Source organism: Ovis aries, chromosome 13 (assembly GCF_016772045.2).
Source record: "Ovis aries strain OAR_USU_Benz2616 breed Rambouillet chromosome 13, ARS-UI_Ramb_v3.0, whole genome shotgun sequence".
Taxonomy (NCBI): Eukaryota; Metazoa; Chordata; class Mammalia; order Artiodactyla; family Bovidae; genus Ovis; species Ovis aries.
The window spans coordinates 32,868,081-32,890,791 of record NC_056066.1 but is presented as its reverse complement, the minus strand read 5'-3'; the positions used below and the strand labels follow the sequence as shown (position 1 = coordinate 32,890,791).

General features: G+C 39.3%; 1 protein-coding gene across 39 annotated transcripts in view; it reads right to left on the bottom strand.

Moving 5' to 3' along the window:
- ARHGAP12 (Rho GTPase activating protein 12) overlaps nt 1-22,711 on the bottom strand; it is a 117,217-nt gene that overhangs the window by 22,559 nt on the left and 71,947 nt on the right. For 19 of the 39 annotated variants that reach the window (XM_060397396.1, XM_060397400.1, XM_060397397.1 and 16 more), the window contains 3 exons: nt 18,428-18,553; nt 15,438-15,512; nt 7,466-7,527 (listed from right to left, as the gene is read on the bottom strand). In XM_060397396.1, coding sequence (XP_060253379.1) covers nt 7,466-7,527; nt 15,438-15,512; nt 18,428-18,553 — 263 coding nt within the window. The remainder of the gene's footprint in view (nt 1-7,465; nt 7,528-15,437; nt 15,513-18,427; nt 18,554-22,711) is intronic. The other 20 variants (XM_060397412.1, XM_060397424.1, XM_015099610.4 and 17 more) reach the window with 3 other exon arrangements.

The following is a 22,711-nucleotide window of genomic DNA, read 5'->3' as shown; positions in this document are numbered from 1 at the left end:
TCTGTGTGACTGAGTTGCAGGCAGAAATTAGTCACATTTTTTTCATGGAACCAATTTTTTTTCCCTAAAAAAAAAAACAACTGGCTGTGATACACTGTGATTATTTAAACTTGACTTTTGGCAGGTAGACATTATCTCAAAAACGGATGAAGAGAGCCTGTCATTTCAAGGAAAATAAATGATAGTATATGTTGACAATAACAAATTAAAGCTGTCAAACAGAAAGCAGAATTTTGGAAAATTCAGCACTTATGCCACGGTAAGGTTGACAATATTCCAAAATTTAGTGACTTTGACAATGATAATATTGATTTGTGATTCTTTGATATCATAAAATAAAATGTGCCAACATTTGAAAACTCAGCAAACTTCATAAACTGGTATTTTCCAAATGACCTACAAGATGCTACAAAATATGCACAGGTAAAAGATTCATGCAAAACGCAACACAGACCCATGAATTTTAACATAACTGAGTATGAAAAAGTCAGTCTCTCCCAAAAGGAAGCTTCCATTTAAGCCTCTGATCCTTATCCATCAGAGGGCAGAAAGAATGAAAACCAGAGTCACAGAAAACTAACCAAATTGATCACATGGACCAGAGCCTTGTCTAACTCAATGAAACTATGAGCCATGCTCTGTAGGGCCACCCAAGACGGAAGGGTCATGGTGGAGAGTTCTGACAAAACATGGTCCACTGGAGAAGGGAATGGCAAACCACTTCAGTATTCTTGCCTTGAGAACCTGATGAACAGTATGAAAAGGCAAAAAAGATACGACACTGAAAGATGAACTCCCCAGGTCGGTAGGTGCCCAATATGCTACTGGAGAAGACCGGAGAAATAACTCCAGAAAGAATAAGAGATGGAGCCAAAGCAAAAACAGTGCCCAGTTGTGGGTGTGACTGGTGATGGAAGTAAAGTCTGAAGCTGTAAAGAACAATACTGCATAGGAACCGGAATGTTAGGTCATGAATCAAGGTAAATTAGAAGCGGTCAAACAGGAGATGGCAAGAGTGAACATCGACATTTTAGGAATCAGTGAACTAAAATGGATTGGAATGGGCAAATTTAATTCAGATGACCATTATATTCCTTAGAAGAAATGGAGTAGCCATCAAAGTCAACAAAAGAGTCCAAAATGCAGCACCAGGGTGCAATCTCAAGAACGACAGAATGATCTCTGTTCATTTCCAAGCCAAACAATTCAATATCACAGTAATCCAAGTCTATGCCCAAAACAGTAACGCCGAAGAAGCTGAATGGTTCTATGAGGACCTACAAGACTTTCTAGAACTAACACCCAAAAAAGATGTTCTTTTCATCATAGGGGACTGGAATGCAAAAGTGGGAAGTCAAGAGATACCTGGAGTAACAGGTAAATCTGGCCTTGGAGTACAGCATGAAGCAGGGCAAAGGCTGACAGTTTTGCCAAGAGAACGCACTGGTCATAGCAAACACCCTCCTCCAACAACACAAGAGAAGACTCTACACATGGACATCATCAGATGGTCAATACCGAAATCAGATTGATTATATTCTTTGCAGCCAAAGATGGAGAAGCTCTATACAGTCAGCAAAAAAACAAAAGACTGGGAACTGTGGCTCAGATCATGAACTGCTTATTGCCAAATTCAGACTTAAACTGAAGTAGGGAAAACCACTAAATCATTCAGATATGGCCTAAATCAAATCCCTTACGATTATACAGTGGAAGTGACAAATAGATTCAAGGGATTAGATCTGATAGACAGAGTGCCTGAAGAACTATGGACGGAGGTTTGTGACAATGTACAGGAGGCAGGGATCAAGACCATCTCCAAGAAAAAAAAAAATACAAAAAGGCAAAATGGTTGTCTGAGGAGGCCTTACAAATAGCTGGGAAAAGAAGGGAAGTCAAAGGCAAAGGATAAAAGGAAAGACATACAACTTGAATGCAGAGTTCCAAAGAATAGCAGAGAAAGATAAGAAAGCCCTCTTCAGTGATCAATGCAAGAAACTAGAGGAAAACAATAGAATGGGAAAGACTAGAGATCTCTTCAAGAAAATCAGAGATACCAAGGGAACATTTCATGCAAAGATGGGAACAATAAAGGACAGAAACAGTATGCTGTGAAAATGCTGCACTCAATATGCCAACGAATTTGGAAAACTCAACAGTGGCCACAGGACTGGAAAAGGTCAGTTTTCATTCCAATCCCAAAGAAAGGCAATGCCAAAGAATGCTCAAACTACCACACAGTTGCACTCATCTTATATGCTAGCAAAGTAATGCTAGAAATTCTCCAAGGCAGGCTTCAACAGTACATGAACCATGAACTTCAAAGGTTCAAGCTGGATTTAGAAAAAGCAGAGGAACCAGAGATCAAATTGCCAACATCCGTTGGAGCATAGAAAAAGCAAGAGACGTCCAAAAAAAATCTATTTCTGTTTTATTCATTATGCCAAAGCCTTTGGCTGTGTAGATCACACCAAATTGTGGAAAATTCTTCAAGAGATGGGAATACCAGACCACCTTGCCTGCTTCCTGAGAAATCTGTATGCAGGTCAAGAAGCAATGGTTAGAACCAGACATAGAACAACAGACTGGATCCAAATTGGGAAAGGAGTACGTCAAGGTTGTATAGTGTCACCCTGCTTATTTAACTTCTATACACAGTATATCACGGCAAATGCCGGGCTGGATGAAGCACAAGATGGAATCAAGATTACTGGGAGAAATATCAATAACCTCAGATATGCAGATGACACCATCCTTGTGGCACAAAGCAAAGAACTAAAGAACCTCTTCATGAAAGTCAAAGAGGAGTGAAAAAGCTGGCTTAAAACTCAACACTCAGAAAACAAAGATCATGGCATCCAATCCCATCACTTCATGGCAATTACATGGAGAAACAATGGAAACAGTGAGAGACTTTAATTTTGGGGACTCCAAAAGCACTGCAGATGGTGACTGCAGCCATGAAATTAAAAGACGCCTGCTCCTTGGAAGAAAAGCTATGCAGCCAAAGATGGAGAAGCTCTATACAGTCAACAAAAACAAGACCAGGAGCTGACTGTGGCTCAGATCATGAACTCCTTATTACCAAATTCAGACTCAAATTGAAGAAAGTAGAGAAAACCGCTAGACCATTCAGGTATGACCTAAAGCAAATCCCGCATGATTATACAGCAGAAGTGAGAAATAGATTTAAGGGCCTAGATCTGATAGACAGAGTGCCTGATGAACTATGGAATGAGGTTCATGACACTGTACAGGAGACAGGGATCAAGAACATCCCCATGGAAAAGAAATGCAAAAAAGCAAAACGGCTGTCTGGGGAGGCCTTACAAATAGCTGTGAAAAAAAGAGAGGCAAAAAGAAAAGGAGAAAAGGAAAGATATAAGCATCTGAATGCAGAGTTCCAAAGAATAGCAAGAAGAGATAAGAAAGCATTCTTCAGTGATCAATGCAAAGAAATAGAGGAAAACAACAGAATGGGAAAAGACTAGAGGTCTCTTCAAGAGAATTAGAGATACCAAGGGAACATTTCGTGCAAAGATGGTCTCGATAAAGGACAGAAATGGTCTGGACCTAACAGAAGCAGAAGATATTAACAAGAGGTGGCAAGAATACATGGAAGAACTGTACAGAAAAGATCTTCACGACCCAGATAATCATGATGATGTGATCACTAATCTAGAGCCAGACATCTTGGAATGTGAAGTCAAGTGGGCCTTAGAAAGCATCACTACGAACAAAGCTAGTGGAGGTGACGGAATTCCAGTTGAGCTGTTTCAAATCCTGAAAGATGATGCTGTGAAAGTGCTGCACTCAATATGCCAGCAAATTTGGAAAACTCAGCAGTGGTCACAGGACTGGAAAAGATCAGTTTTCATTCCAATTCCAAAGAAAGGTAATGCAAAAGAGTGCTCAAACTACTGCACAATTGCACTCATCTCACATGCTAGTAAAGTAATTTTCAAAATTCTCCAAGCCAGGCTTCAGCAATACGTGAACCGTGAACTCCCTGATGTTCAAGCTGGTTTTAGAAAAGGCAGAGGAACCAGAGGTCAAATTGCCAACATCCGCTGGACCATGGAAAAGCAAGAGAGTTCCAGAAAAACATTTATTTCTGCTTTGTTAACTATGTCAAAGCCTTTGACTGTGTGGATCACAATAAACTGTGGAAAATTCTGAGAGAGATGGGAATACCAGACAACCTGACCTGCCTCTTGAGAAATCTGTATGCAGGTCAGGAAGCAACAGTTAGAACTGGACATGGAACGACAGACTGTTACAAATAGGAAAAGGAGTACGGCAAGGCTGTATATTGTCACCCTGCTTATTTAACTTCTATGCAGAGTACATCATGAGAAACGCTGGGCTGGAAGAAACACAAGCTGGAATCAAGATTGCCAGGAGAAATATCAATAACCTCAGATATGCAGATGACACCATCCTTATGGCAGAAAGTGAAGAGGAGCTAAAAAGCCTTTTGATGAAAGTGAAAGAGGAGAGCGAAAAGTTTGCTTAAAGCTCAACATTCAGAAAATGAAGATCATGGCATCCGGTCCCATCACTTCATGGGAAATAGATGGGGAAACAGTGTCAGACTTTATTTTTTTGGGCTCCAAAATCACTGCAGATGGTGAGTGCAGCCATGAAATTAAAAGACGCTTACTCCTTGGAAGAAAATTTATGACCAACCTAGACAGCATATTCAAAAGCAGAGACAGTACTTTGCCGACTAAGGTTTGCCTAGTCAAGGCTATGGTTTTTCCTGTGGTCATGTATAGATGTGAGAGTTGGACTGTGAAGAAGGCTGAGCGCCAAAGAATTGATGCATTTGAACTGTGGTGTTGGAGAAGACTCTTGAGAGTCCCTTGGACTGCAAGGAGATCCAACCAGTCCATTCTGAAGGAGATCAACCCTGGGATTTCTTTGGAAGGAATGATGCTAAAGCTGAAGCTCCAGTACTTCGGCCACCTCATGAAAAGAGTTGACTCATTGGAAAAGACTCTGATGCTGGGAGGGATTGGGGGCAGGAGGAGAAGGGGACGACCGAGGATGAGATGGCTGGATGGCATCACTGACTCGATGGACGTGAGTCTGAGTGAACTCCATGAGATGGTGATGAACAGGGAGGCCTGGCGTGCTGCAATTCATGGGGTCGCAAAGAGTCAGACACGACTGAGCGACTGAACTGAACTGAACTGACTGAACCTAGACAACATATTAAAGAGCAGAGACATTAATTACTTTGCTGACAAAGATCCATCTAGTCAAAGCTATGGTTTTTCCAGTAGTCGTGTATGGATGTGAGAATTGGACTATAAAGAAAGCTGATCACGCAAGAACTGATGCTTTTGAACTGGAGTGTTGGAGAAGACTCTTGAGAGTCCCTTGGACTACAAGGAGATCCAACCAGTCAGTCCTAAAGGAAATCAGTCCTGAATATTCACTGGAAGGACTGACGCTAAAGCTGAAACTCATACTTTGACCACCTGATGCAAAGAACTAACTGCTTGGAAAAGACCCTGATGCTGGCAAAGACTGAAGGTAGGAGAAGGGGACGACAGAGAATGAGACTGTTGGATGGCATCACTGACTCAATGGACATGAGTTTGAGCAAGCTCTGGGAGTTGGTGATGGACAGGGTGTGCTGCAGTCCATGGGGTTGCAAAGAGTCAAGATAAAACTGAGTGACTGAACAACAAAATATGAATAAATTTGAGTATAATGAAATAGATATACTCTTAGGAAAAGGATTCTAAAAGTAGAAAATCTTATTTCAGAGTACTTAAGAGACAAACTTCTAAGTACAAAAATATGACAAAGACAGTTCAATTAAAGCAAATCTAAAAACCTCGACTGCATGTAAATTTTAAACTCTTTCTTTCACAAACTGACACTTTGGCTGTAAAACCACAGCATTTCAACATTTTTTTTTTTAATCAGAGAAAGTGTAACTTAAAAAGAGTTAATTTCCTAAATTCATTACCCAAAAAGCCAACCACCTGGACTTTCCCTGTGGCGCAATGGATAAATACTGCCTGCCAATGCAGAGGACACAGGTTCGATCCCTGGCCTGGGGAAGATTCCACAGCAGTGGAGCAACTAAGGCTCACGTGCCACAACTACTGAGCCTGTGCTCCACAGTAAGAGAAGCCATTCCCATTAGAAGCTCATTCACTGCAACCAGAGTAGTTCCCTCTTGCTGCAGCTAGAGAAAGCCTACACAGCAACAAAGACCCAGTGCAGCCAAAATTAACTAATTAATTAAAAAAAAAAAAACCAACAACCCAAGAGAAAGAGAGTCAGAGTATAAACTGATAATTCAATAACAAAGAAATACATATGGTTTGTGACACTCTACCCCACTAAAAGAAATGCAAATAAAAATACAATTTCTCTCTAACCTCCAGTAGCAAAGATCAGAGTCTGACAACATAATGAACTGGCAAAGGTGCAGAGAAAACCCAGGCTCCTGGAAATGGGACTGACTGAGGACCTTGAGGCATAATCTGGAATTGTATCAATGGGACCACTGCATATGGCTTAGCAACTCCACTTCTATAAAATTTATTCTACAGGCATATCTACATACTCACAAAATGAGCTGTGCAAGACACTGAGTGTAATACTGTTTGTAATAGCTAAAGATGTAAAAGTCCTAAATGTCTACCAATAGACAGGCATATACTTGCAAAAAACAATTAAATAAACTATGATACAACCATATAACTATGGGCTTCCCAGGTGGCTCTGGGGAAACAAAGAATCTGCCTGCCAATGCAAGAGTTCCATCCATGGGGTGGGAAGAGCCCCTGGAGAAGGAAATGGCAACCCAATTCAGTATTCTTGCCTGACAAATCCATGGACAGAGGGGCCTGGCAGGCTACAGTCCATAGGGTCACAAAAGAGTCAGACACGACTGAGAACACTATCAACATGCAGAAGTTAAAAACAATGTGCCAACTGTACATGGAATGAAACAGAACCATCTCCAAGATAAGCTGTTAAAAGATCGTTAAAAGTAATCTATGCATATATATATATATATATATATATATATTTTTTTTTTTTTTCTATCTCTGTAGGAAAATAGTACATCTCACTAGACCTAACTGGTTGCCTCTGGGGAGGGAACTGATGGCTGGTGACTGGATGTGACTATTCTATGTACCTTTGTGTTTTGCCATGTGCATTTATTACTTATTGAAAAAGAATTTTAATAAAGCTAATAGTTGCTCAGAATTGCCTGCCTTATCCTTTCTGAATTTAACCTTACCCTAAGAAACGTGTCAAGATAAAGAAAATTTTTGCTACACTTCCTAACAATCTTTTATATATATATATATATAATATTAGAAAATACATTTGAAATGCTTTGAAACTATTAATCACTTCTACTAGAATACAATTTATAGTTTTTATTTATATCAATCAGATAAAAAATATCATTAATGATTTGTGTACTTACCGAACCTTTTTTCCATTTTCAGTAATTTTTGTTACATTTAATAATCCATATTTCTCTTGACCCTATGGTATGGAACAGAGGTATTACTGTTTATACATCATTCATATAGGCAATGAGGTCTAAATTCTTACATACAACTGAATCAAAATGATCTGGTACTCTAATATTAGCTTAAAAGAAAAGATTAGTCAGTAGTAATATGTTTAGTTGTATAATAGGTTAAAAATACAATTTTCTAATACTTCTGTAAAGTTATTTTCAGTTAAAAAAAGTTATTTTCAGTTATTTTATAATTAAGCACTTGGTCTTCTCAAGTAACAGCAGCCATAAGGTAAAGTCAAACTAGATTTCCATATGAATGCTACAAGTCAGCACTGGAAAAGTGGTTTATGACTTTCTGTTCAAAGCAAGGGATACAGTGCTATAAGGATAAATATCACAGAAAAGGAATTATTTATTTTGTTGTCACTGTACAACAGTATAGTCTGAAAATTATTTAAGATACCCACTTTGTCAGGATGTAAAAATAACCAGGTGGAACAAATGCAGTGACTGCATTTAATAAATTAAAGTAACCGGTACTCTGCATAGAATTGGCCTTAATGTGGCATAAAGAATTCACTACATGCTCCATTAAACATATGATCACATGGTGAACTGGACTCTAGACTAACTACATCTATTAGTCAGTGGACGCAAAAACCAGTTACGCGGCTTTACCATCACACCCTAGGAAGGCAAAAGCCGCTGTGCTCAAGTTAAATATCATCTTAACATCCTTCCAGGTGGGACTAAAGAAGCGCTTCTCACTGCTCTAGCCTCCTATATTCAAATCAATTTAATCAAAATGAGTTAATGCCTATAGCAATCATCAGCATTAGTGAGCACTGTACACACAGGACACAGCAGTCAATTTTATTTCAACTAAAACATACACACAATATCCACACACAGGGAAAAAAAGACTCCCAATTCAGAATTTGTTTCTAACTATTTGACTCATACCTCAGCTATGTTTTCAATGTACTTTAATTAGGAAAAACAACCAAATTTTTCTTGTACGGGAGATAAATATTGAGTATTTTCTCACTAATGTCTAAAAGATAATGCTTGCCTGGTCTGATAAGAAAAAATCACATCTATAGACAAAGCTGACAAACTGTACTATTATTCACTTTTGATACACTGGGAACTTGGGAAATATCCAGACCACTGCAATTTTTTTCACAAAGCATAAGGTTGGCTCTCCTTAGATATGTCAAGTCTGATTCTTTTCGTAAGAACTCTCTATTGCCTCTCAATAAAAACATCAATTACACAGTTAAAAACATGCACAGGACGTTAAGAACATTCCCGATTTACTATCAAAAGCAGAGAAGGGGAGGGAAAAAAACTTTCAATGATCCAGAAACTAAGTAACATTAATCTGAAAGGATGGGCCCTGGTTGTGTAAGCACAGGAGCAGGAGTAAGCCTACTAAAAACGCCACAGCTGGAACCGTGTGGGTGAAAAAGCAGAGACATGACGGAAATGCCAGCATCAAAACAGGAAGAGAAACGGAAGGGACAGCAGCAGTGACAGATGGCCAGAGTCTGAGGGAGGAAAAGACATTCTGGATCAGGGATTCTTACCTGAGCTATGAATGGACCAATACTGCACAGAACCGCGCCTGTACAGGCATCGTTTAAGGGCAGGGCCCAGAGTACCCAGGAAGTTCTCACAGGGACCAAGACCCAACACTAGCGCTCTAAGGAGCAAGCACTCCAACGTGAACATAAGAACAAAATCTGCCACAAAGTGTACAGGCGCAAAGCAATGACCACACCAACGAGAAGTGCAGTGAGAAAGGCACACCTAACTCCCCCTGTGAGGAAGGAAGGGAATCAGAGCAGCTTCCTAGACACTGAGGAGCTACACGGAAACACAGCGGGGTGGAGATAACAGACCGGTGAGGCCACAGAGGCCAAAGGAGAATCAGCTGCAAGAGCCTTAAGTTCTCTCCACGTACTGAGGTGGAGAAGGAGTAAGAACCAGAGGCAGCGGAGAGAATGAAGCAGACGCAGGTGAATGGACTCAAGCGGAACATTCCTAGTTACTACCACAAGAGACACTCAGGCCTGGACCAGGGCAGTGGCTGTGAGCGAGTGAAAGTGTTAGTCGCTCAGTCGTGTCCGACTCTTTGCGACCCTGTGGACTGTAGCCCATCAGACTCCTCTGTCCATGGAATTCTCCAGGCAAGAATACTGGAGTGGGTTGCCATTCCCTTCTCCAGTGAAGGAGTGAAGAGGGGCCAAAGGTGAGAGTGATTCAGAAGACAGCATTGACAGGGATGGGAAGAGCTAGGAATCTCCCAAGCTTGAGCAGCTGGGTAGAGGGGGATCCCTCAGCGGCAAGAACACTGTTTTTTGGGGTTTTTTCCCCACTTTTTTGCAGCGACAAGCGGCATGTGGGATTTTAATTCCCCGACCAGGGACTGAATCTGTCCCTCCTGCATTGGATGCATGGGGTCTTAACCACCGGACCACCAGGCATTCTCTAGAGGAGCTTTCCCGACCCCTCAAGTAGGAGCTCCTCCACCTATGACTACGGCCCCTAGTTCGCCTACTGTGTTGCACTTAATGCAAAGCACTATTACATATAATTTACTCACCCTCCATCAGGCTGTTTGCTGGAACGAGATCTGCTGTGCTCATCGCTGTATGACAGCGCCCAGCACAGTGGTTAGCAGCAACCTGGGGCTCAATATATATTTATTGAAGTAATTAACCCACAAAGTAGCTGTGTGGTGCGGCCAAAAAATAAAATTAAATAAAAGAGGGCATTAAGAAAAGAAATATAAGAGAAGGTCAGTGATGGAAAGGTCAGAAATTAACCAACAAACCAGCTGTGCTATCACATTACTAAGAAATGTAAGAGAGGGACTTCCCTGAGTCCAGTGGTTAAGAATTCACCTGCCAACGCAGGGCACAACGGTTACATTCCTGGTCCAGGAAGATGCCCACGTGCCACAGAGCAACAATGAAAGATTCCGCATGCCGCAATGCAGACCCCGCATGCCGCAACGGCAGGAGCCAGTGCACCGAGAGCCTGTGCCCGGAGCCAGAGAGGCCACCACAGTGGGAGGCCGGTGCAACAACTCGAGAGGCTCCCGCTCGCTGCAACTAGAGAAGCCCGTGCAGAGCAACAAAGACCCAGCACAGGCAAAACCAAACACACGGATAATTCTTCTCTTCCACTGCAGGGCGTGTGGGTTTGATCCCTGGTCAGGAAGTTAAGATCCTGCATGCTGTGTGGTACAGCCAAAAAATAAAATTAAATAAATAAAAGAAGGCATTTAAAACAGAAATGTAAGAGGTCAGTGATGGAGAAAATAAAGCTTTAGCTCTTAAACACTGAAGTTCTGCATCTGACATAAAAGTGATGAGCAGGAGGATACAGGTTTGACTATTCAGGTGTGAGCTTTGGAGGAAGGAATTTAGACAGATTTTTATTTCATACTATTTGGTGTACTTTTCTCCACTTAGGATCAAAGTCCATCAATGTGTTTGTGTAGCTTACTAAAATAACTTCATAAAAACTTTGTTAAGTCCTCTAAAATCTGTCCGTACTCACACAAATATTTCTTAGTCCTCTAAAAAATGTCCATACTCACACACGAATATTTCTTAGTCTGAATATGCTGATACTCCAAAGGAAACGTCAAGTTGAAAATAAGCAGGAATGTTTTAATAAGAACTAGCAAAATTGGTTAAGGCTGAACCAAAAAGACTGTAATAAGATTGTCTTATCCTAATAAGGCAAGAAAACAATAAAATATTTGTTCCATTGAGTAATCTGGGAAAACTTCCACAGGTTCATAACCACTTTGCAGGCTCCAGAATTTGTAACTGATTTTGCATTCATTTAGTAAAGTAAGCATTTCCCAATTTGGGGTAATAACTGTTACTATCAAAATCAATATCTCCCAAGAAAACTTTTATCTTCAGTTAATCATCTTATAATAATGTAATAAAAAGATTCTTTCTACACAAGAGGAAGAATGTCGAAAAAGAACCACAGTGATGAAACTTCCAGGACAGGTAAATCCATACAGATCTTCAAACTAGAGCTTACTGCGGGGAGGGGAGAAGGGGCGGGGAAATGTACAGTGCCCGCTTGATGGGTAGGGGTCTCCTGATGAAAGCGTCCTAAAACTAGGCACATGTTGTAAATACACCAAAGCCACTGAATTACAAACTTTAAAATAGTTAAGTGAAAGTGAAGTCGCTCAGTCGTGTCCAACTCTTCACGACCCCATGGACTATATCCTACCAGGCTCCTCTGTCCATGGAATTTTCCAGGCAAGAGTACTGGAGTGGGTTGCCATTTCCTTCTCCAGGGGATCTTCCCGACACAGGGATTGAACCCAGATCTCCCACACTGCAGGCAGACGCTTTACTCTCTGAGCCACCAGGGAAGCCCTTAAAATAGTTAATGACTAGAAGCCCTTAAAATAGTTAATGACTAATTTTATGTTAAGTGTGTTTCACCTAGATTCCAAAAATGTTTAAAGAACCAGTTTTATTTAAAAAAAATTAATGTCTAAATCATGTTCAGTGGAAAAAAATTAAGACAATTTGTCTACTAAACACTCTTCTTACAGAACGTGTTGAAATGTCCTTTGCTCCAAAGTGGGTAAAGCACTTTAATACCATTGTCTGAAAACCTAAGGTCAAAGCTTGTTTCCAAATTATATATTCAAAACTGTACTCACTATTCAGTAACTGAAAACTTTAAAACGCATATTCTCATAGGCACATTGGGACAAATAGAGATTAGGTCTTTAGATCAGCCTACAAAATCCTACTGAATCCATGCTCTAGTCACACTGTAGAGAAACATTATCAATTTTTTAAAAGATGTATACACTACCTATTTCTAAAAAGGACTTCAGGTGACTATGAAAAATAATGTATTTGAAAACTGGAAAGAAAACAAGAAAAAAATGAACATGTTTAAAATTTGTATTAAAGGATGAAATTTTAATCTGCTTTGATTAGAAGAGACTGAAGACATCAAATGCCAAGTGAACAAAGCTTGTAAAAAAAGACCACGTATCATATGATTCTACTCATATGAAAGGACCAGAACAGGCAAATCTAGTGAGATAGAAAGTAACTACTGGCTGCTTGGGCCTTGATGGGGTGTGGTGGTAGAGGGGGTCATGACAGATGAGTACTTCTTTTTGAGGTGATGAAGATATTCTAAAATGAGCATGACAATAGTTGCATGTATCTGAATATATTAACACTAACAACTACCAAACTGTACATTTTAAATGGGTAAATGGTACAGTATGTTAGTTCTATTATTTCAATACAGTTTTAATTTTTAAAAAAAGAGAGAGATGAGAGGTAGCTGGGCAATTTGCAGAGATTTAAAGATGACACCGAGTAACTAACACTGATTATAGTGTCAGTTTCATTTCTACATTTGTAGCTTCTTTTTTCTTACCAGTAAGGCTTTATCCCAACCAGATTTTAACTCAGAGAACTAAGAAAATATTTGCTCGTATTAATTGGGTAAGAGTGGGAAAGACAGGTAAAAGACTCAGTTCAAACAAGGCAAGTGGAGGACAGGGAGCAGAGGCTGAGGAAGATATTCAGGGGACAGAAGCCTCTGGCCAGGGGGTGGGGTGGGAGCGGGGGGTGGGGTTGGAGGGTGCTGAACTGGGGGATGGAGGGAAGGACACTCTACACTTATGAGAAAACAGAACAGCCTTAGGCAGAATTAACAGAGTTGTTTCATTTTTTTTCCATGTGCAAGAAAATAAAGAATAAAACAGAATCCTGGTGAGGTAGTTCCCTGCCACGGCCATCAGAGGGGACCCTTAGTCCAGGACAGTCAGGGTGCTTGGCAAACCCTTGAGACAGGATAACTGCCTGGGGGAATAATCTGCAAACAGTCCTTTGTAACCTACATGTGACATTTATAAACTCATGTTTCTAGGATTACCTAGAAATTCCCTTTTACCAAAATATAAATAATTTATAAAAGGTCTTCTTAGAAGTTATATAGTACCCATACTTAAGTTTAAAAAGGTTTTTTCCTTTTTCTAGATAGATGGATAAATTAAGCATTCTGTAGTAACAGTACCTTAGGTTCATATGATAATTCTTAACAAAAGCACTAAAATCACATTCACTTTTACCTTTATTTGATGTTTATGTACCCAGGACTGTGTTAAACAATGTAAAATAAAAAAGGAGAAAGCAGCCCCTATCTATCCCTGTGAGTCCCTTTGGAGTTTAAATTCTCAGCAGGGAGATGGGGGAACACAAGGTAACTTTCACTCCATCGATGCCGTCAATGACTTGGAGCTCAGAGAAAAAGAAGAGATATGGTTATGCTGAGGTTAGTCGGGGCAGGACCTACAGAGTCCTCCTACAAGTCAGCTCAGGATTAACTGTAGGTACAGAGAAGCCAAGGAGCAGAGTAGGCAGTGAAACCTTCTGAGCAACATCAGAAGGACAGATGGACAACATGTGAGATGAATCAAAAGACCAGACTTGCTCAGGGAAGGGAGGAAGAGCCTGTAAAAGGAAAGTACCATCTGTGAAAATCTGTGCCCCTAGAAAATCAGAAGTATCCTAATAAAGTTTATTCCTTAAAATTAAGGAAATAACAATAAAAGTTTACTTTTAAAAAAACTTTACAAATTTCATTTCTTCATTCAGCAAAACTCCCTGGAACACCAAAACTCTGCCACACTGAGTGCTCTGGTTCTGCTCTAAGGAAGCTTTCCTTTGTCTAATGGGGAAGATATTAACTAAGGGCTGGAAGCTCCTACAAGAAATAAGAAATGAAAAGAGTTGCTCTATTTTACAGAATCAAATAACATATACTTAAATGCTACAAAGAGGACTACAGGGAAAGTATGAAGGTGAAAATGATAGTCGCTCAGTCCTGTCCAACTTTTTGCGACCCGGTGGACTGTTGCCCGCCAGGCTCCTCTGTCCATGGAATTTCCCAGGCAAGAATACTGGAATGGGTAGCCATTCCCTTCTCCAGGAGATCTTCCTGACCCAGGGACTGAACCCAGGTCTCCTGCATTACAGGCAGATTCTTTACTGAGCCACCAGGGAAATCCACTACAAGGAAATCTGACCAAATCTAGAGGATTAGAATAAAATTCTGAGTCTGAACTGAGCTCTAAGGAATGACCTAGAAGTTGACTGGACAAAGATGTGAGGGACATGGGTTTCAGTACATGAAGGCCCTGGAGCTGAAGAGCCAGAGGGCAGCAAGACAGTGGGGCTGAGGACCCAGGACAGGCACAGTCTCGCAGACCTCAACACGAAGTTTAGTCCCCCTTTCTGAAAGGAAATGGGGCCACTGGAGGGGAAGAGGAGGAGCAGCAAATTATAGGGAGACTTGGGGAGGGGTGTCCTGCAAACACTGAGGTCAAGCAGAATTTCTCCAACGTTAAGACTGAAGAGAAGCCACCGGCAGTTTTCCAAGCTTAGGAGAAACCTCAGGTTGAGTTAGGTTCTGCCAATATTACCTGGCATAGGCTAGGTGATGCATCTGACGGTTTAGAGGGGAAAAGGGCATCTAAGCTCGTTAATGAGGAGGAGGGTGCTTCTTACCTTTGGACTGTTGGCCTGAGGAAGAAAGGGTATTGTGTAAACTTGATAGTATTCTCCAGGGACTTTAACATTTATGTTCAAAAGCCAAACATAAATTCATCCCTTATAAATATGGTATACAAGTTGATCACGAAGGTACTGTATTTTGCACAAAGCAGGGAATTTTTAAATCAATAAAATCTGATTTTTAATTTAAACCTATTATGTGGTTATTTTTTGAGAGACCAATGAAATTTTATAGAAGCCCAAGAGATATTTAAACATTACACTTAAGAGAAAATTAATTTGCTGAAATTGATTGAAATAATTGGACTATATTTTCTACTTGCTGCTATCATACTAACTGTATCTTGGTGCTTTGGTGAAGAGGGAGAAGACTCATGTTCAGGATAGCAGGGTTTTGAGGCAGATGGAGATTCCTACAAAAAATAAGTAATGAAAAATGTTACTCTATTTCATATCATTATATTTCTCCCTCTACTCATAGAGGGAGAGCTTAATAAGGGAGGCTGAGAAAAATTTTTTCCTAGTTACTTCCCTTCTATATTTAGCTATGAAACTAATATGGTACAGATGTGAAAACTACAGATGTCATAAAGTTTATAAAATATGGCATAGTTTGTACCAATTACTATAAACTTAAATATCATATACAGGATTACTCAAAAGAAATGAGGCATGCTGCCTTAAAATCATGACGCTGCATCGGCTTAAATTAACCATATTTAAAATAAGTACAATCTGCACACTTGTGGATAAAAATGTTAACAGTCAACATATTAATTTGCTCTTGGTGTGAATCCTGGTAGGATTTGGCACAGAACACTCACAGGAACTACCTGGCAACTGCCAGAATGAGAACCTGTATTTAATTAAATTGCTATTAATATTTAATATAATTTATAGCTAACCTCAGTTATTAGAAATAAACAAAGTTTTTTTTAGTATGCAAAGAAGAAACCTCAGATTTACAGATTAATAACTCACCAGAAAAAAAAAGAACATTTTAAAGTCTAAGCCTACAAGAATATAATAGAAGCAAGCCAATAATGTGCATTTTCAAAGAAATTCTGCTTTGTCAATATTAGCATGGTATGTGATTTCTACCTCAGGTATTTGTAACACTATTCATGGAGGATAAGACCAAAGAAACATTTTATTGGTACCAACAGCCAAGTTCCATTTAAATGTTCTCTGTTCTCCTAGAAGCTTTGAATAATTTCAGGAAAAGAGAATTAGGAAAATCACATGCCAACATCTATTATTAACTTTCCTATAAAGCCAGATAATTTCTCTGGACATTCATCTTCACATCTGTATCATCTACTTTTCTATACTTATGAAAGTGGATAAAATACTGGTGACGAGCCTGGGAATTTTTATTAAATCACAATACAAAACCGTTAATTCAACATCCATTTACTTGGAAAAAAGTCTTCAGGTTCATAACTATACAATTTGTAAATACGGAACCTAGGCAGCAGTGAAATGTTACAGGGAAAATTCTTGAAGGGACAACCTTAAAAGCAAACATCCAAGGCCTACATACAAATGGAGAAAACATTAAAATCATGTCAAATATTTCTTTATAAAAAGAAATTACATTTAATGTCCACATGTCAGTTTAGCCTCATTTAAGTATTTTTTCCAACAGCTTCAGAAGTTTTGCTTTTCCATTTCTTGACTTCTCAAAGAGTGCCTAATATTAAAACAGTGTGAGAAAAAGAAGAAAGATTTGATGACCCATAAACTAGAAAATAAGTAACTATTTGAATAATGAGTGGTAACTACATACCCTCACCTACCTCCTTCAAGGTTGTCTGGCAACTGAATTAGGACCTATAGCATTGTAACAACATTTGCCACACAGAATTAGGTTTCTATGATTACTTTTCAAGTTATACAGATTTCACCCCTTGTATTAGTCCACCAGCTTGTTCTGGTATAGTCCCTCTTTTATAATCTGAAATCTTAAAAACATATATACTAGAAGATGATGATAAGTAACAGAGTTTATCTGATGAAATAATTATCTATGATTCCTATTTATAAAGGTGGGGGGGAAGCCATTTCTACAGAAATAAGTCTAGTCTCAAGAAAATCACATTATCATATTCTGAAACAATTAGATGAAAAAGGATATGAAATAAGAACTCCACATGTTATTCTAATAATATACTGAAAATGAATCTCAAGAAAGATTACAAAGAGGTAAGAAATTTTAAGTCTGCATCAGCAAAACAAGCATCCTTTTTATTCTAGAGTCCACTGGATGATGCAATAGAGTTGGTTCAACCATAGCTTGGGCACTAGAGCATCATCACATACAGTACAGGAGTTTTTGGTATACACTGAAGTGTAATCTGGTTCTTATAAATGAATTTTTTTATTATTAATAAAAATCTCTAGGACTATTACCTACATAGGTTAACGTCAATGCTAATATATTTCCAAGTCTTCAATAGGACAAACTCCAGAATTTCATTCCTTTAATATGCCCTCTACACTCCACCACCTAATATCCTTACAAACAGAAATTAGAAGTACTTATCTGACAGACTGATAGAGATCATTTAAAAATGAATTTAGGACTGAAAGTATCCAAACACAGAGAAATATGCCTCAGGAGAGGGCCTCTTGCTTTCACTAACATGCCTGCAAATGCAGGAAACCTATTAACTATGCCGAAAGAGAATCTTGTTGGCAAAATAAGAGTCCCCAGTGCCAAATATTTCAATTTTAGGGTGTTACTGCCACTCTCACATCATTACCACCACTTTAACATCAGTATGTCTGATGTCTACAAATTTGTAGTAATTTCCTATTCTATCACCGGACTTGAGGTCACAAGGTAAAGATGTAACTCACAAGGAAGTTAAAAACTCTACCGCTTTTCCAATCTCATGTTTGCATCAAAATCCACTCCCTATTTCAAACAGAGAACATGACTTCTCAGAAGCACTTTGAGTAGAGAGCTGTTAGCGAAACAGGAGGAGCAGGCTTTCAATCTTCCCTGGGCTGGGAAAGTTAATTAAATGTCTTTACCATTAAATCTCTTAGAAACTGAAGACAAACAATAATGATATGTGACTTTAAAAGGAGATTATGAAAAAAACCTATCACCCACCAGGCCCAAATGTATCATGTATACATACAGCATTATGGCATAGGTCAAAAACCAGAAAACTTCAAAAACAATCCCCACTCTGGGACAATCAGATATGGCATGCAATAAAACAGTCACCACCAAGGTATGAGACTCAACAAAGAAGAAAATAAAGCATAAAGAACCTGCCCGAGTTCTCAACAGATTTATCTTCTCAGAATGTCCTACCTTGTCATTGGCGTCCAGCACAATGGTGCTATGTCTCCACTTTGACAATACTATTGGTTCTTGCAGCCGCCTGTCCAGACTCCTACTTTTAATAATTTCTCTTTGCTGCTGAGATGAAGCATTGTACTGAAGAAAACAAATTACACCTCATAAATAATAGAAACAAAAGTGGGATCTACACATGCTGGCTCCGAGTGACACGCGGCGTCAGGCAAAGCTCACCATGTGACACTAACAGGAGTTCACTCATCTCTGACCAGCACTTGGCACAAGTTCACACACCTGGGTGTTGGAGAGACCCAGTTCATGTTAGTTTTGGCAAAACACTTAACATCCCCAAGTCTAAACTGCATTCACTGTAAAACAGATACAACAGAAGTAGAGGGTTAAATAGCATACAAAAAGTGCCAAATGTTGCCCTGATAGGGTCTCAATAAATATTAGTTATGACGATTTGTAAAATGAGGTCATCAGACTAATTAATTTTTTAAAGTTCCTTCTACTTTGAAAATCCACATGAATTCAGTTATTGCCTTATGTTTTTAAAATGACGCTTCCATACACAACAGTATATTCACATTTAAAGGGCTTTTTGTTTTTACTTTTACTTTCTATTTATAGGCCAAGCACACTACTATTTGTTTCTCTGAAGTGGTAAAATGTAACCAAGTCAAACAGTAGTGACCGTACTAGTGCCAGACACCAATCGTGAATATTAATCAGTTGTGTACAAAGGATAAGTGCTGTGCTTAGTCGCTCAGGTGCGTCCCACACTTTGCAACCCCATGGACTGTAGCCCACCAGGCTCCTCTGTCCATGGGGATTCTCCGCTGCAGTGGGTCGTCATGCCCTCCTCACAAAGGATAAGTAGTAACTGCCAAACAAAGATCACATATAAAATTAAGAACACATTATTAATAAGCTTCTAAGTCTTACAGTGTTTGAAATGTCAGGTAGACCACCAGGCATAAACATCTGAGAAATGTGAGGTTTAAGAGTTATGCTGTTTCATACAGGAAGTTTTAATATATTATAAATAATAAATTATAATAAAATGACAAAAGAAAATTCATCTATTTTTAAGGGATACAGTCTTCTCCTGAAACCAAAGTATTCCTAATACCTACTTCTCAAAAAACCCCAGTAAATCTTACATTTTAATGACTCACTGGAATTTCAGTGAAATTAAATTGTTTTATCTTATTATTAAATTTCAATAATACATAATTTATACTGTTTTTATTATTTTAAAAAACCTTCCAACATCTTTCTCCACAGTATGTCATTTCTTCACTTTCCAAAATGAGTCCATACAGGCCCTGCAAACTGTTTCCCAAAGCTGTTACTTCATTTTTCACAACAGAATTTGCCAAAGCCAGGTAGTCACATGGGTGTATGTCTCTCACTCACTGTTGCCTAACGAACAGCAATCTTAAAATCTGTCACACAAGTTCACAGAAGGATCACTTATAGAAGGAACAAAGATGAGGATTAAAGGCTTCCCCCCCAAAATTCTGTGAAATAAATTTCGTAAGTGCAGAAACCCAGTCATTAGGTAGAGTTGTATTATCACTTCAATACAATCATTGTTAGGAACAATTAAAATATGCAGTTGTGTGTAAGCTTGTCTATGAACTTTAATGGACATCTACCCTAGCTTTTGAACTTTATAATTACCACAACTGTTTAGAAATCCTTTCCGCAGGGCAACAAAAATAATGTAAAATTACACTGGGTAATAATCACCATTTTAAAGGTGTTGACAGTTTTACTTGGCAACAGTATGTTCATAAAAGCAAATAAAGCATAAATAAAATGTGATATTAAAAACTAGTGTAGACAGAAGACAAAAATAAAGTGTCACATAATTATAGAAAAGAAAAATAAGACACCAGTTAAAACACACAAACACATCTAGTTGAACAAGCTGACTAAAATGTTTAAAAAATCTTCTTAAAAAACCTCTTTTAAGAATTTTAATTGCATTTTTATTCGAATAATTTCAAACATACAAGAGAATAGCAACTATAGTAAAACCCCACGACTGAGCTCCAACATAACTAAGACAGGTAACGTTCTGATTCCTAAAGAAATGAAATAGGAGGGTTCTCTGAGCACATTTTTTAGATTCCGTTCCTCTTCCCCTCCCCAGCAACAGCTTCCCTGGTGGCTCAGACAGTAAAGAATCTGCCTTGCAATGCTGGACACCTTGGATCGATGCCGGGGTCTGAAAGATCCCCTGCAGAAGGAAATGGCAACCCACTCCAGCATTTTTGCCTGGAGAATTCCACGAACAGAGGATCCTGACAGGCTATATATAGTCCATAAGGTGGCAAAGTATTGGACACGACTGAGCAACTAACACACACATTAACCCCTGCCTGGCAGTACCATATAACTCAGTCTTCACCATTCTCAGGAACTTTACACTTTAGTACATATACCTGTATCTATAACTACGTATTACCTGTGGGCTTTTAAATTTTATATAAGTGGAATCATATCACACATATCAATCTTCAATTTGGTTTTTCAGTCAATAATGTTTTCATTAAAAAAAACAATGATTAAAAAAAAAAACACTAAATCCATGTTGGTGAGTTTGCAGCTCGAACTCATTTATACTTCACTTCCTCATAACACTACCTTATATGTGGATGATAGGGGTAGAGTAGGATAATCAAATAGCTCAGAAATACCATTTGAGGACTGTAGATAGAGAGGAACTTTAGGGGCTCTGGGAGACCACAATACATTAATGACCACTGAAGAAAGCAGGCTTACTTAACCACAAAACCAAGCGCGCTTGCTTAGCGGCAAAACCATGCAACTGAAGCAGGAGACGTGGCCCCAAACAATAAAACAGTGGTGGCATGAGGCCCACATCCTGCCCAGTGCGCTCAGTAAGTTAATGACACCTAGGACATGCTCTCTGCCGGCATAAAGAAGACAGTAATTTATGGAAAGGTGACACTTCAAAGTGAAAGACCCTCACTGTACTGAGACCTGAAGTAAGTTTCCCATAGTGGCATGACAGCCCTGGCTTGACCAGGCAGGGACAAGAAAACTCCCCTGCCCAATCTGGAGGGGGAGCTGATGGTGAAAGCATGATGTCTACCCAAGAATGAGACAGATGGTCTTTTGCCCTTCCCTACTTTTCCTTTGATTATAAACCTGCAACCCAGTAAGTTCTCAGCACTTGTCACTCTCTCACCCACCCACCTGTAAGCCCCACAAGTGTCCTATTCTAATAGTCACATCTTATCTATTACTTTGCCTCTTGCTAAATTCATTTTGTGCTGAGATACAAAGGACCAGAGCTCTCTGGAGCCCAGCGAAATGCCACGTAGCAGTTTCACAGACAGCACAATTTAACCTTCTCAACAGTGGGGAACTAACAGCATTCCAACCAGCAGAATATAATACTCTCCACTACCTTACTTGGTACTGTTGAATTTATATGCATTTGTGTATAGAAAATAAATGTATATACTATGTATGATGTTACTTCATGCTTTCATTCTCCTGGTGACTTGGAAATTCTTTTCAAATACTTATTTCATGAATTTCCTTTCCTCCGTATGGCTTAGTCATATTAGGTAGTTAGAATAGGAAAAAGGAGTCCAAAATGGTGGTGGCTAAAAGACAAGAAGGGGAAAGCCCATGAAAATAGAGCAAAGGAAGGTCTGAGGACCAAAGTGAGGACCTCAGGTGGAACAAAGAGCACTCCTGGCTAGCCCAATTTACATAGGGCAGGCCCGGGGGAGGGAAAACATATAGAAAGAGGAGCCACAGGGCCCGGGGTCTCTCTCTCCCACAAGCACTCTCTCTCTCTCTCCCCCCCCCTCTCTCTCTCTCTCTCTCCCCCTCCACTTTTGGGTCAGCATGCCCTCAAGCCTAGATGATATATTTCCCTTTACTTTCTAAATAAAACTGAGCTGTAACACAGAGCTGTAACACTGTCCGAGAGCTGTGACACACCTAGGGCTTCAAAGTCTGTCACTTCAAATTTTTGTTGTGATGAGACAGAACCAAGGAAATTACACACTCCCCTGACAGTCATATATTTTGCCTATTTTCAATTAGGTTCTCTCTCTCACTAGTGTGTACATAAAGAACCAGCAAATTCTTTATACATTTTGGTTTCTAAGCTTTTGTAAGCTTTACAAATTCAATGTAGCTTTTCTGAGCCCAAAGCTCATGTCGTCCCCTTTGTGTATGGTATCGTTAATATTAAAAGGTGTTCTGCTGGATTGTATGTAGTCACGTCTGTCTATCTTTTCC